The sequence below is a fragment of the Lepus europaeus genome, chromosome 20 (assembly GCF_033115175.1).
Source record: "Lepus europaeus isolate LE1 chromosome 20, mLepTim1.pri, whole genome shotgun sequence".
NCBI lineage: Eukaryota > Metazoa > Chordata > Mammalia > Lagomorpha > Leporidae > Lepus > Lepus europaeus.
In genome coordinates, this window is record NC_084846.1 from 35,954,954 (window position 1) to 35,969,641 (window position 14,688).

Sequence of the window (14,688 nt, forward strand, 5' to 3'; positions counted from 1 at the left end):
ATAGGTTGGTGACAGATCCCTGCGGTTTCCTAGTTCATGTGGAACCTGGGTTTCTGAATGAGGCTGGGGCAGAAGTGGGGACTGGAGAGGAAGAGTGCAGCATCTTCCTTCCTTCGTTCAGGTGGTCTCTGTGAAGTGACACTGTGACACTGTGGGGTGGCGTGAGGTACAGTCACAACATTGGTTTTGTCTACTTGAAAATTATTCTAAGTTCCTTTTAGGTTCTGGATTTAAAATTTATCGGGATATTTTCCTTTCATTCCTACCTTCTCCCCCCACCCTTCTCTCTTTTGAGTAATTTTTGTGCCTTTGTCTTTGTATCTTTTCTGTTTTTGCAAGAATATTTTAGTTAGCCATTGGAGAGATCTCTTTGAAGGCTTTGCCGTATTGAACATTTCAAAAGAGACTCAGGGTCATATTATTAAATTATACAGAAAAATATCATTGGGAATTGAGATGGGATAATAGTAAATTAAGGGATTAATTGGAGAGAATGACTGTTTACATTTGTAACTACCTATTAATTTCCAAATGATGGAGGAGCTCTTGATTTTACACAGCAAGTACTGCTCTGTTTAGTAATTGGATATCCCATTGTCCTCCTTGCCCCTTTAATGTTTGGTCTTATTTTGCACATTGTTCACTGTTGCCAGTTATAGTTTATTGAAGTAATTTCCGTATTTTATGAAATTTGATGCAGTTGGCTTTTGGCAAAACATGAAGATTTTCCTAATTTCTGTTCCTCCTTATCATAATGTAGTTTTTATAGTCTTTTGGTAATGTTTTAAGAAATTATGTTTTTTCTTGTAGCTGTTGCTTTTGGCATTTTAATTAACTTTAACTTTGCTCATTTTGCTTTCTTTATGGTTACTTAATTTCAGTGTTTCCACTGTTAGTTTTTCCTGAGAAATCCAGCTCCTTCTCTCCATTTTTTTTCTAGTTTGATCATTTTTTTGTCTTATTCTGCTTTGCCTTTTAATTATATTTAAGTACCAAATATCTTCTTTTCCATGTTAACAGCAATAAATAAATTTTTAAAAAACCTACTATGTGACTTAAGTGGCATAAGATTAAAATTTGTATTTAAAATCAGAAATCTTTGTAGGTGGGAGAACCTGAGGCTATCCTGGGCCTCTGCCAGAAAAGGGAAGCTTCTGTATGGGGGCTGGTGAACCCACCAGAGTAACACAATAGACTGAACTGTGCACAAGGAGTTGTGGGGGATGGGAGAACAGAATTTTATCATATTTAGTATATTTGTTCCTATTATTTTTGACACTTTAATAGCTAGGATTTGGACAGATTGTATCAATGTCGCTAAAAAAAACTGGGGGTAAAGTGAGTTGCATTCATTTTTTAAAGATGCATTTAGGCCGGCGCCGTGGCTTAACAGGCTAATCCTCCGCCTTGCTGCGCCAGCACACAGGGTTCTAGTCCCGGTTGGGGCGCCGGATTCTATCCCGGTTGCCCTTCTTCCAGGACAGCTCTCTGCTATGGCCCGGGAAGGCAGTGGAGGATGGCCCAAGTCCTTGGGCCCTGCACCTGCATGGGAGACCAGGAGAAGCACCTGGCTCCTGGCTTTGGATCAGCGAGATGCGCCGGCCGCAGCGGCCATTGGAGGGTGAACCAACGGCAAAAAGGAAGACCTTTCTCTCTGTCTCTCTCTCTCTCTCTCACTATCCACTCTGCCTGTCAAAAAAAAAAAAAAAAAAGCATTTAAATTCAAAAGACAGAATGAGGGTTTAAGGAGAGAAAAAGAGATACACACAGAGAAAGAGAGAGAGAGAGATCTTAGAAAGAGAGAGCTCTTCCATCCACTGGTTTACTTCCCAGATGGTGGCAATGCCTGGGTCTGGGCCAGACTGAAACCAGGAGCCTGGATCTCCATCTAGGTCTCCCACATAGGTAACAGGGGCCCAAGTACTTGGGCCATTATCTGCTGCTTTCTTAGATGCTTTAGCAGGGAGCTGAATCAGAAGTGGAGCAGCTCGGACTCAAACCAGAACTCTGATAATGTATGCGGGCCTAGTAAGATGTGACTTAACCCACTGTACCACAGTACTGGCCTTAAGTTGCTTTATTTTTGGTGGTCATCATTACCTGTATGCATATATTCCTATTATGTGAGATCATAGATCTTTAATGAGGTCATCTCTAGGTTTTATACTGATTGGACTTGAACTGGCAAAGCACAAGAATTGTACTTGTTACGTCCTTACAGCCATGGGTCCAAGCAATTTTTTTTTTTAATTTTAAAAGATTTATTTATTTATTTGAGAGGGAGAGACAGAGAGAAAAGTCTTCCATCTGCTGGTTCACTCCCTGAATGGCCGCAACAGCTGGAGTTGGGCCTATCCAAAGGCAGGAGCCAGAAGCTTCTTCCAGGTCTCCATGTGGGTGCAGGGGCCCACACATTCAGACCATCTTCCAGTGCTTTCCCAGGCTATAATAGAGATCTGAATCCAAAGAAGAGCAGCCAGGACTTGAACCAGTGCCCTTAATGGTATGCTTAGCCCACTATGCTGTGTTGCCAGCCCCCAAACTATGTTGAGATTGTCCTGTTTTTATAAACTGTGTTGTGGCTACTTTGATAAGTGCTGTATTCACATGGAAAAGACTTGTGGTAATCACATAAATAAATTAAAAAGCCATGTATTTATTGGTTTTTGTCAGTTGAGGTTATAACTGTTAGAAAAAATTCTCCTTATGAAGTTAGAAATGTACTTGATCTCATGTTTTCATTTTCTTGTTTTAATGTAATACTGTAAAATAGCATCTTCCATTCTCATGAAGCATTTAATTGTAATTACAGTTTCATATTATTTCATTGTGTTACATTCCATAGTAAATCTGTTTAATTTGCCTGCCAGGGATATTAGAAACTATAGCCAAGGATAAGAGGTGGACTTAGAATGCTAATTGGGTTTATAATTTTCTGTTTTAGAAATTAACTATATTTTAATGGCAGAATTCTACTTACAGCCACATATCTTCACTGGAAAGCTTCTTTAGATATATTTTAATTGAAGTGGTGAATATCTCTTAAAAATGAAACAAAAAATAACTGAATATTTAGAAATATAAAAGTTCTACATTTTCCTTTCATCCAATCTTGTGAAAATTTGTTAATATCTAGTTATTAAAAAGCCTTTATGGCTGATTTGTGTCCTGGCTGCTCCACTTCCGATCCAGTTCCCTGCTAATGGCCTGGGAAAACAGCTGAAGCTGGCCCAAATGTTTGGGCTCCTGCCACCTATGGGGAGGCAGACTGACGCTGGATAAAGCTCCTGGCTCCTGGCTTTGTGCTGGCCCAGCCTTGGTTGTTTTGGCCATCTGGGGAGGGAACTCTAGCAGATGGAAGATCTCTCTCTCTCTCTACTCTCTCTCTCTGCCTCTCTCTCTCTCTCTAACTCTGACTCTCAAAAATATAATTAAATCTTTTTTTTTAAAGTCTCCTTTTTCTGAAGTCTCAGCTATGCCCATGCTGGGTGAATGCAGCATGAGATTTGTGTGTGAGTGAGTGAGCACCTGGAATGCAATATCCAGAGTACTTAAAGTTTGACAGAAATATATGAAAAATTAAATCACAGTCATATTGGGAGTAATAGAAGGATGGATTTAAGAAGTTATCTCACTGCTTTTTGAATTTCTGCAGGCCTCCAGATGGTAGGAAATGCTTTGTTCTTCCCTCCAACTCATCTGTTGTTCCTTAGTGTGACTGACATCACTGGAACTACTACACCACTAAAGCGTCACCATATAAAATAGGCAGAGCTTAGAGCTTACTGCACGTTCTGTGGAAATAAAATTACAAGTTAGATTGTTGAAAGATTTGCTCTTTTTAAAATTTTTTCTTTTCTTTTTTCATGTGTGTGACATGGTGGTAAGATAGAAATAAAGCCCAGGAATTATGTACCCCAAGATTAGACCATATTTCTCTTTATTTGCAAGGATGTAGAATTTTTTTTTCATGAATTAGAGTTAGACATAGAGCTTTCTTTATGTATAACTGAGGTGAACTACTTTTAAGGTAAGGAATATAGTTAAAGGTGACCCATCACATCTGTGCATTTGCTTTATTCCTTTTTCTCTAGAGTATCACAAAGATACTTCAAAAGATTCATGGACAGTAGAATTAAAAGATGTTTATTTTGGTGCAAAATTTTTTGAAATTCATGCATATGAGCCATCCTTGAAAATGTTCATAGGAGGGGCTGTCACTGTGGCATAATGGATAAAGCCATCACCTCCAGCGCTGACATCCCATATGGGCACCTGTTTGAGTCCCAGCTGTTCTACTTCCATTCCAGTTGCCTGCTAATGTGCCTGGGAAAGCAGCAGAAGATGGCCCAAGTATTTGGGCCCCTGGATTCACATGGGAGACCTGTAAGAAGTTCCTGGCTCCTGGCTTTGGATTGGCCCAGCTCTGGCCATTGTGGCCATTTGGGGGAATGAACCAGTGGAAGGAAGATTTCTCTCTCTCTCTGTAACTCTGCCTTTCAAATAAATAAATAAATCTTAAAAGAGATGTTCATTTCTTGGATTTCAAAGACTTTTTTGCAACAAAATATTATCTTTTAATGCCATTTCTCAAAAACTTTTGATGCTCCCTTCATGTATCTTTGCTTGAAATGTGTATTAATGTTTTCAACCCCAAAACTACATTATGAAAAAGTATTAATTATTTGTGCTAATGTTAGTGTAATAAGTACATACTTTTGTAGTTAATATATATAATATATATAAATAGATTGCAAAGCAAAATAGCGTTCTCTTTAAATAATATGTAATATTACAAAATAATTTTTATTTTTTGTTTCCCGCCTACTGACAGAACTCAAATGCAACTGATTTCTGTTTTTAGTACTTTTTTTTTTTTTGACAGGCAAAGTGGACAGTGAAAGAGAGAGACAGAGAGAAAGGTCTTCCTTTGCTGTTGGTTCACCCTCCAATGGCCGCTGCAGCTGGCACGCTGCGGCTGGCGCACCACGCTGATTCGAAGGCAGGAGCCAGGTGCTTATCCTGGTCTCCCATGTGGTGCAGGGCCCAAGCACTTGGGCCATCCTCCACTGCACTCCCTGGCCACAGCAGAGAGCTGGCCTGGAAGAGGGGCAACCAGGACAGAATCTGGCGCCCCAACCGGCACTAGAACCTGAGGTGCCAGCACCTCAGGTGGAGGATTAGCCTATTGAGCTGCGGCGCCGGCCTTTTTTTTTTTTTTTTTTTTGACAGGCAGAGTGGACAGTGAGAGAGAGAGAGACAGAGAGAAAGGATGTTTTTCGTACTTTTATCAAATAAAATTTGTATTTCCTGGCATAGAATTTAGTTCGTGAATGTTTTAAATCCTTGTGGTAGTTTTGGATCAATTATTGAATCTTCACTGTCTTTCTTTTTCCATTCTTTAATTATTTAGCGTCTAAAAACTGGTCTTTTAAGAAAAGTCACAGTTCTTTGAAAGTCATGTTACTTCAATACATTTTTTTGATCCAGGTTACTTTTGCCTATTTTTTAATTCTAAAACACTTTGTAATAAGCAATAGTTAGCAATAGTTATATGTTGCTTTCATAGAGAGGGAGGGAGGGAGGGAGGGGGAAAGAGAAAGAGAGAGAGAGAGAGTATTGTCACGGTTCTTATGTCATTTTCCCTAATGGATAGCTTTCTTTCAGGTGTATATATTTCAAGAAAATTCATATTTAGCATGAAAAAGTATTTCAAGGTTATGTCACATTTGAGTTCAGAAACCCACTTGTAAGAGAATTAAGAGTACTAAAATGAACTAAGCCCATTGAGTATCTTTAGCCCTTTGGACCATTACTAGCCTGAGAAGACTATAGCAAATTTCACTAGCCCGTCGAAGTCCAGTGATTTGATTCCTTAAAGACAAGTTAAACTGAATAACCATCTTAGATGGGATTTATTCAGTAAGCCATGCAGCATGAACACAGATTTTCCTTGTAGTGGGAATTGTATCATGTGTTCGCTTCCAGTCTGGATTCTTTCTATGGCTGGGACAGGAGGCCTGTAGTGTGCATTTAAGACCACTCCCGTTTCGTGTGTTTAGGGAGAGTTGCCATCTCCAGTTGAAGTTTTTTTTTCAGGGAATTGGCTTCTAGGATGGATCTTTGCAACTTTTGTTTATGGACCACCCTTCTATGGTTTCTTCATGCCTGGTAGTGAAATGGTCTTCACTGGGTACTCATGGAGTGACTGTTACATGAAGGAAAGATCTGCAAACAAATGAATTACTTACAAGAGGGGTCCAAGGCATGCCTCTTCAAACTCTGAACACTTTACACGTGGGAAATTAAAACAGCATTTTATATAGCTACTTACACATTGCTTATTTATTTATTTATTGATTGATTGATTGACAGGCAGAGTGGATAGTGAGAGAGAGAGACAGAGAGAAAGGTCTTCCTTTTTGCCGTTGGTTCACCCTCCAATGGCCGCTGCAGCCGGCGCATCTCGCTGATCCAAAGCCAGGAGCCAGGTGCTTCTCCTGGTCTCCCATGGGGTGCAGGGCCCAAGGACTTGGGCCATCCTCCACTGCCTTCCCGGGCCATAGCAGAGAGCTGGCCTGGAAGAGGGGCAACCGGGGTAGAATCCGGTGCCCCAACCGGGACTAGAACCCGGTGTGCTGGCGCCGCAAGGCGGAGGATTAGCCTGTTAAGCCACGGCGCCGGCCACACATTGTTTTTCTTACCATAAAGCCTTTGTCATAGAATATGTTAAAATTATGACCTAAAACAAGGGCTTTCAATTTTGTGAGGATTTTATTTATTCTTGGAAGTACATCTTATTTTCTATAGATGATGATTTATTTGGGGCATGCTTGTTTTGGTCAGATATTTTACTTTTAACTTTTTTATTCTGTCAAACATAAATGAACATGTCATGAATAGTCATAGATACACATTTAATGAGTCATTATTTCCATTTGAATTTCTAGTATTCATACTTAATATGTACTATACTAATAAATATGCCAGTACTGTTACTTTAGATTGTAAAGAGAAATTTCAAAAGAATCATTTTTTTGTATTGACTTTATTTCATGTCATTCGTCATGAGTTCATGTATTTTTTAAAAAGATGTATAGGGGCTGACTTTACCACAGCCTGTGATGCTGGCATCTTATATGGGCACTGATTTGAGTCCTGGCTGCTCCACTTCTGATCCAGCTCCCTGCTAACGTGCCTGGGAAAGCAGCTGAGGATGGCCAAGTGCTTGGGCCCCTGTACCCACCTGGGAGACCCAAAAGAAGCTCCTGGCTCCTGGCTTCAACCTGGCCCTGTCCTGGCCATTACGGCCATTTGGGGGAGTGAACCAGCAGACTGAAGATCTTTCTTTCTCTCCCTGTCTCTCCCTCTTTTTCTCTGTAACTCTGCCTTTCAAAGAAACTTTTTTTTGACAGGCAGAGTGGACAGTGAGAGAGAGAGACAGAGAGAAAGGTCTTCCTTTTGCTGTTGGTTTACCCCCCAAATGGCCGCTCTGCCTGGCAGGTTGCGGCCAGCGCACTGTACCAATCCGAAGCCAGGAGCCAGGTGCTTCTCCTGGTCTCCCATGTGGTGCAGGACCCAAGCACTTGGGCCATCCTCCACTGAACTCCCTGACCACAGCAGAGAGCTGGACTGGAAGAGGAGCAACCGGGACAGAATCCGATACCCCAACCGGGACTAGAACCAGGGGTACTGGCGCCGCAGGCGGAGGATTAGCCTAGTGAGCCGCAGCGCTGGCCAGAAACAAATCTTTTTAAAAAAGATATATATTATTTATTTATTTGAAAGGCAGAGTCGAGAGCGAGAGCGAGAGCGAGAGAGAGAGAGAATATTTTCCATCTGCTGTTCACTTTCCAAGTGGCCTCAGCACCACCCTGGTGGTGGGCCAGGCTGAAGCCAGGAGCTAGGAGCTTCATCCAGGTCTCCCATGTAGGTGGCAGAGACTCATGTTGTCTGCTGCTTCCTAGGTGCATTAGCAGGGACCTGGATGGGAAGCAGATTGGAAGACTCCAATCAGCACTCTGATATGGAATGTGGGCATGTCAGGCTGTGGCTTAACCAGCTGTGGCCCAGCACCTGCGCTTCAAATATGTTTATGTACAAAATTTTCATACCACTTCTAGAAAAGCAAATTTTCTTTTCTATAAGTAGATTATGTCAAAATTTCTTTCACTTGAATACTTTTCATAAAAATATTTCATATTTTATCAGATTTGTATATATATACACCAAGATTGGCTATTTGAAATATGTAAATATAAGAAAGTAGAATAGAAGAGGATATAGCAAAAAAATCACTATCAGAATAATACAATACCATAATGCTCATTATTAGGAATGTCACATGAAATAGTCAAGGACTCACAGACATGGAAAAAGGGATCTATAATTGTCAGAAGAGAGGAATGAATCCATGGTAGGGCAGAGTTTGTATTTCCACAAAGGCACTGACTTTGTACACTATAGTGCAGCATTCTATTGTTTCTGTTGAAATACCTTGAGATTACACATTGTCATCTAGGAAACAGTGTCTATGTAGAAAATGTATAAGAAACCTAAGTATCCTTTAGGATAGATAACACCAAACACAGAGTGCTATTTATGGTTTCTTTCCATTTTCCCTTTTCTGTTTGTTTAAATATTAGAGGGAGAAGTAGAGAGAGAGAGAGAGAGAGAGAGGAAGGGAATATAATTATAGATATATATATATATTTGTTTTAAAGATTTATTTATTTATTTATTTGAGAGGCAGAGTTACAGAGAGGCAGAGGCAGAGAGAGAGGTCTTCCATCAGCTAGTTCACTCCTCGAATGGCCCCAACTCCTGGAAGTGGGTTGATCTGAAGCCTGGAGCCAGGAGCTTCCTCTGGGTCTCCCATGTGGGTGCAGGGGCCCAAGTACTTGGGCTGTCTTCCATGCTTTCCCAGGCACATTAGCAGAGAGCTGGATTGGAAATGGAGCAGCTGGGACTTGAACCGGTGCCCATGTGGGATGTCGGCTCTGCAGGTAGAGGCTTAACCCATATGTCACAACACCAACCCCGTATCATTATCTTTTTAGAATTGTGTCTGCAAACTGTATTGAATCTGTTAAAAACTAGCTAAAAATAGTGAGATATGCATAAGCCTTTATTTATAAAATCAATAGTATTGTGTCTCATTGATCCATATCTAGAACCTGGGGCATGTATTTTTCCTGGCAGCTACGACTGTGGTTGCAATGCCTGCATGTCATATCAGAATATCTGATTTTGACTCCCTACCCTTCTCCGGATTCCAGCATCCTGATAATATGCATACTGGGAGGCAGCTGGTGATGGCTCAAGGGGTTGATTCCCTGCCGTTTTTAAGGAGTAATAGATTTCATTCTCCCCATTTTTTTTTTTTTATATGGTGGAAAAACATATATTTAGAATTAGCCAGCTGGACTCAGTTCAGATGATCCCAATTTTGTTGGCAACGTCCAGAGCATCATAGTCAGGAGCCAGCCGCACATAGGCCTTCTTCTCTCCGTCAGGTCTGATCAGGGTGTTGACTTTGGCCACATCAATATCATAGAGTTTCTTCACAGCTTGTTTGATCTGGTGCTTGTTGGCCTTGACATCCACAATGAACACCAGGGTGTTGTTGTCTTCTATCTTCTTCATGGCAGACTCCGTGGTCAGGGGGAACTTGATGATGGCATAGTGGTCAAGCTTGTTTCTCCTGGGGGCGCTCTTCCGAGGGTATTTGGGCTGCAGTCGGAGGTGTAGTGTCTTGGGCCGCCGGAAGGTGGGGGACGTGCGGATCTTCTTCTTCTTGTGGCTGTGGACGCCTTTCAGCACTGCCTTCTTGGCCTTTAAGGCCTTTGCTTTGGCTTCGACTTTAGGAGGGGCAGGAGCTTCCTTCTTCGCCTTCGGCGCCATCTTGGTGAAAAGGGTCTCTCCCCAATTTTTTTATTCTTCATTATATACCTCTTTATTTCATCAATCTCAATCCCTTTTTTTCGTTTTACTTTTTAAATATTTTATTTATTATGTTTGAGATAATATTTTAAACTTACATTATAATCAAAGGCTAGTGGCACCACTAAATAAAGTTTTCAACAAATAAAAAGTTAAAGTGCATATTCCAGCCAGGAAATAGGCAAGGGCTATAAGCAATAATGAAAATACCAACTTCTGTTTCTGAGAAAGTTAGTCTTTTTCTGTATGGAGAGATACAAACAGAATTTATTGTGTGGCTTTAATATGACTGTTAGAAATGCTTCCCTGTTGCTTCATCTCAGTAGCACACAGGTTGTTGCTGTGATGTGGAGGTATCCTGGAGACTTATTTCTCCCTTTCTGTTGCAATGGCTGTGAACCTCTGACTCGAAAGCATAGAAGCATAACTGCACATCTTCGTTTAATGTATACTTTCTTAGAAGTGACTACAAACAAGTAATTTATTCTGTGTTCTATCATGCTGTTTATCTTTGATTAAGCCAATTAGCTGCAATCAGACTACTTCTAAACATCTTTCTATCTAGAATGCTTACTTAGCAGCACCAAGCTCCCCTCAGCCACACTATACATCCATGTGTGCACACACACGCACACACACATACACAGGCTTCTGTTTCTCCCCCTCTCCCCCTCTCTGCCTATGTATTTATGTATGCACATACATATGTATCTTTCTTCCCCTTCCCAGTTGAGGGTGTGTGGTGGGTGGCTGGCAGGAGAAGGGAGAGTGAAGGGCCTTGGCTGGAGGTTACTGTTGATTTAAGCCCTAGACAATATTAATAGGCAGCACCTGCCCTCTCACTTTTGGGAATATAGCTGACCCTTTTAGCTGCTGGATACTAAGCTGTAAGTGGCAATCTGTAATGCAGCAACTTAGAGTTATGCTCTCACAAAATAAATCATATTTAGAAGCTTTTATGCAATCATAGTGATACAGGATATTAAAAAGTCTAAACATGCTGAACATTAAAAATGAATTTATATTCATGAAGCCAAATTTGATTTTGTAGTTAATAACCAATTCATCTAGAAATTCAAATGGTAGCTTTTAGTGTTCATCTGTGTAAACTGACACAATCAAAAGAGTAAGCAGTGTTGTGATATTCTGTGGTTCATTCCAAGTGGCTTTCTTGATGATAAATGTGTCTAAAATTTTTTCAAATAGTCTCTTCATTCCTAAGTAAAACTTGCTCTTATTAGAAGTAACTTAGTAACATCTTTACTGTTAGAATTAGTCAAATATGATCTTTAATAGCTTTTTTATTTAGGAAATTTTCTTTTGTTAGTTCCATCTGAATGGGCATGTTGAACATCTGAAATATAGCTCTTGATGAAAAGAAATACAGAAACACTACATAATTTCACAGATTTCTACCTTTAAGGCAGAGTTTGAATTTGTATTTAAATGATGTTAGATCTAAAGTCAGATTCAGAGGGACAGAATCCAGAGGAGTGTGGTGGTACTTACTCATAATATTAGAGAAAGATGCTATAGTTTCAATCTGTGCCCAAAATTTATGTATTAGAAACAAACCATGCTGCAACTGTGTTGAGAGGCGAGACCTCTAAGAGGTGATTAGGTCATGAGGGCAGAGCCCTCATGAATGAATTAAGGACGTTATTGCATGAGTGGTTTCCAAAAATTAAAAAAAAAAAAAGATGAATCTGACCCCCTTCCCTGTTGCTCTTGCCCACTGTTGCCTTCCTTCTTCCTTCTTTTCTTCCTCCTCCTCCTTCAACCTCTTTTCTTCCTCTTCCTCCTTCTTCCTCTTCTTCTCCTTTTCCTTCTCCTCCTCCTTTTTTTTTTTTTTTTAATTTATTTATTTGAAAATCAGAGTTACACAGAGAGTGAGAGAGAGGGAGATCTTCATCCGCTGGTTCACTCCACAGATGTCCTCCAGACAGGAGATTCATCCAGGTCTCTCCCATGGATGGCAGGGACCCAAACACTTGAGTCATCTTCCACTGCTTTTGCCAGGCCAATAGCAAGGAGCTGGATTGGAAGTGGAGCAGCCGGGACGTGAACCCGTGCTCATATGGGATGCTGGCATCACAGGCAGTGGCTTTACTGCTATGCCACGATGCCAGCCCCTCTCTCGCCCCTCTTGCCTTGTGTCATGGTGTGATGCAGCATGCTGCTCTCACCGGTTGCCAGTGCTATGTTCTTGGACCTCCTAGCTTTTGGAACTGTGACCAAATAGTTTTTTATTGTTTATAAATTCTCAGTCAGTAGTATTCTGTTATAACAACAGAAAATAGAGTAAGACAGAGAGATAGGAATTGCAACTGATGTTTAAGAGTAAAATTTGTAGCTATTTTAGAGAACTTCTTGATATTTCCTTTTTGTATCATTTTTATGTTAGTGATATATATAATATTTATTATTTCTGTATATACTTTTGATACTTACTTTTAAATTTTAAAATTACTTAGAATCATTTTTAAAAAATTAAACCTCATAGACCCTAGACTATGTAGTTAAGTTTTTGATGATTTGAGAAAATGATGAAAAAAGAAATAGTTGTCAAGGCAACTGGTAGTTTATTTGATACCTACGTTTTGGACTTTAGTTTATACTCCTTAGTTTTGGACTTTAGTTTATACTCCTTAATTACATTTCCAAATTTTCCCCATATTTTTGATTTTCTACACAGTTATTTTCTATTCTGCATAAGAGTTTTACAGAGTAGTCTGTTGCCGTTTTAGCTCATGGAATGTAAAATAACAATGTAATCTCAAGATTATATTGGACTGCAGCAACTTTCCATTTCAGAAAACAGTGACATTGATATCATAACTTAAAACCAGACTATAATAATCAGATAAATTTAGAAAAAATAATCTTGAAATATATTGTGATGTGCTTTAATCACTACACTGGCAACTGTTTAATACAAACTATTGAAATAAATAACCCAGAATATATATGTTGATTTTTTTTAAAGTTCATGACATTAGAATTAAAAGATATGTTTTTTTATTTTGGTGCAAAAAAATTTAAATCCATACATTCTAGGGGGGTCTTCAAAAGTTTCATGGAAAATGCATGTTGAGACTTTACAAGGATTTCAAAATTTTATTGCCCCAAAATAAGCTTATATTTTAACTCCATTATATACAAAGTTTTTAAAGTACCTTTGTATTATTATTGGATTTTTTATTCATTAGCAACTCTTGACAATAGCTTTCTGAATATTTTTTGCAACTGTTAATTACTTTTAAGTTAGAGATCTTTGGAAAACATGACATTGTATGTATAAAATCATAATTTAATTTGTGAATAGATGACATTTGATCAATCTTGATTAAATTTTGATACTGTAAACAGAGTTGACATCCATTAACTTAAGCAGTATTCACAATTTGCTGTATCTGGCATGCCTTTCTTTTGGTTTGTAATTTGGAAGTTGTTTTTAAGTCAGGGAATGGTCACCTGCTTCACTGAGATTATGATAACCTAAAGGAGCAAAATGGAACTTGAAGGTCAATTAGACCTGTGGCCCAAACTCGGCAGTTTTCTCACCTAGCCAGGGAGGACAGTTGCAGGGTTCATTACTTTCTGCCATCATCTCTAGAGCTCCTGCCCCTTTTTTCTCCTCCATTGGCTAACCTTTGACTCCAGCCCTCCATTTCTTTCCAACAGATGGGAATAAACACTCTAGGTATGAGAAGATTAGAGGCCCATGGCCTCTGCAGGTGCCCTGAAGCAAATATGTTCTGAATTAATTTGGCACCTCCAGTTGTGGTTTGTTTAGGATAGGAAACCAGATAGATTTCAATAGTATATCTTGAATCTTAGGGCTTAGTACTTTTGTTACAAACAACAGGAAAAAAAAAAAAAAAAAGGATCAAGTGCCAGTAACATTTACTCTTCAAAGGAAAGTTTTTGTCTTTCTGTGCCTGGTTATCTTCAAGAGTTGCAGAGTAAAACAGAAAATTTTCACTGGAAATGTATTTCTGTCTCTGATATAGAAAAGACCTTTAAAAGAGTCATTGTTGACATAAAAGGGAAAAGATTCTGATTTTCTAGGACATAAGCCTTAGAAAACAAGCCAGAGTAAAAGAACATGTAGAAATGAAAAACTTATAAGAGATGACTTGTTATGAATTACTTCAAAATTCAGTGGGTATCAAAGATAGGTGATTTTTCTCTGTATGCTTGATGCTATGAATTTACTTACCTTTCTGAGTAGGTATCACCTTTGTTTTAGAGTGAAAATCCGTTTCAATGAATTTCACTGTTCTGAATGCCTTAAGTAGTTTCTACAGAACATACTATGTGGTATGTACTATTAACAATAAAGGTTTCTGAACAACAAAAGAATGTAAAGAAGCCATTCTCTAAGAAGCTGTGGCTATTGATGGGTCTTGAGTAGTGAGTGACTAGGTGAATAGATTTTAGTGTCTAAACCTAGTCAATCCATTTTATCAATTATGATGAGATGATTCTGGCATCATATACTGTAATGTGTATCAGTGGAGGAGGCAATAAGAAACAGAGAAGCAAGAAGGAGTAGATCCTTTTCTGGGAACACCCTTCCCATCTTTTTGTAGGGTGGGAAACAGACCTACTTTTCCAAGTATTAACAATGCAGATGACTCCTGGAGGTTATTTGATTATATTCTGTTTAGAAGAGCAAAAAACAGACATTTGATAATGGTTGGGTAGATAAAATGGTACATTCAGAGCCACAAAAAGATCCTT

At 39.3% G+C, this 14,688-nt stretch overlaps 2 protein-coding genes across 5 annotated transcripts in view; one reads left to right on the plus strand and one right to left on the minus strand.

The window, feature by feature from the left end:
• The window catches only part of BBS9 (Bardet-Biedl syndrome 9), a 445,045-nt gene that overhangs the window by 131,838 nt on the left and 298,519 nt on the right, over positions 1–14,688 (plus strand). The window lies entirely within an intron of this gene.
• LOC133749224 (large ribosomal subunit protein uL23-like) lies at positions 9,386–9,915 on the minus strand. The gene has a single exon (XM_062178438.1). The coding sequence runs from the start codon at positions 9,901–9,903 to the stop codon at positions 9,433–9,435; it is 471 nt and encodes a 156-aa protein (XP_062034422.1). The 5' UTR covers positions 9,904–9,915; the 3' UTR covers positions 9,386–9,432.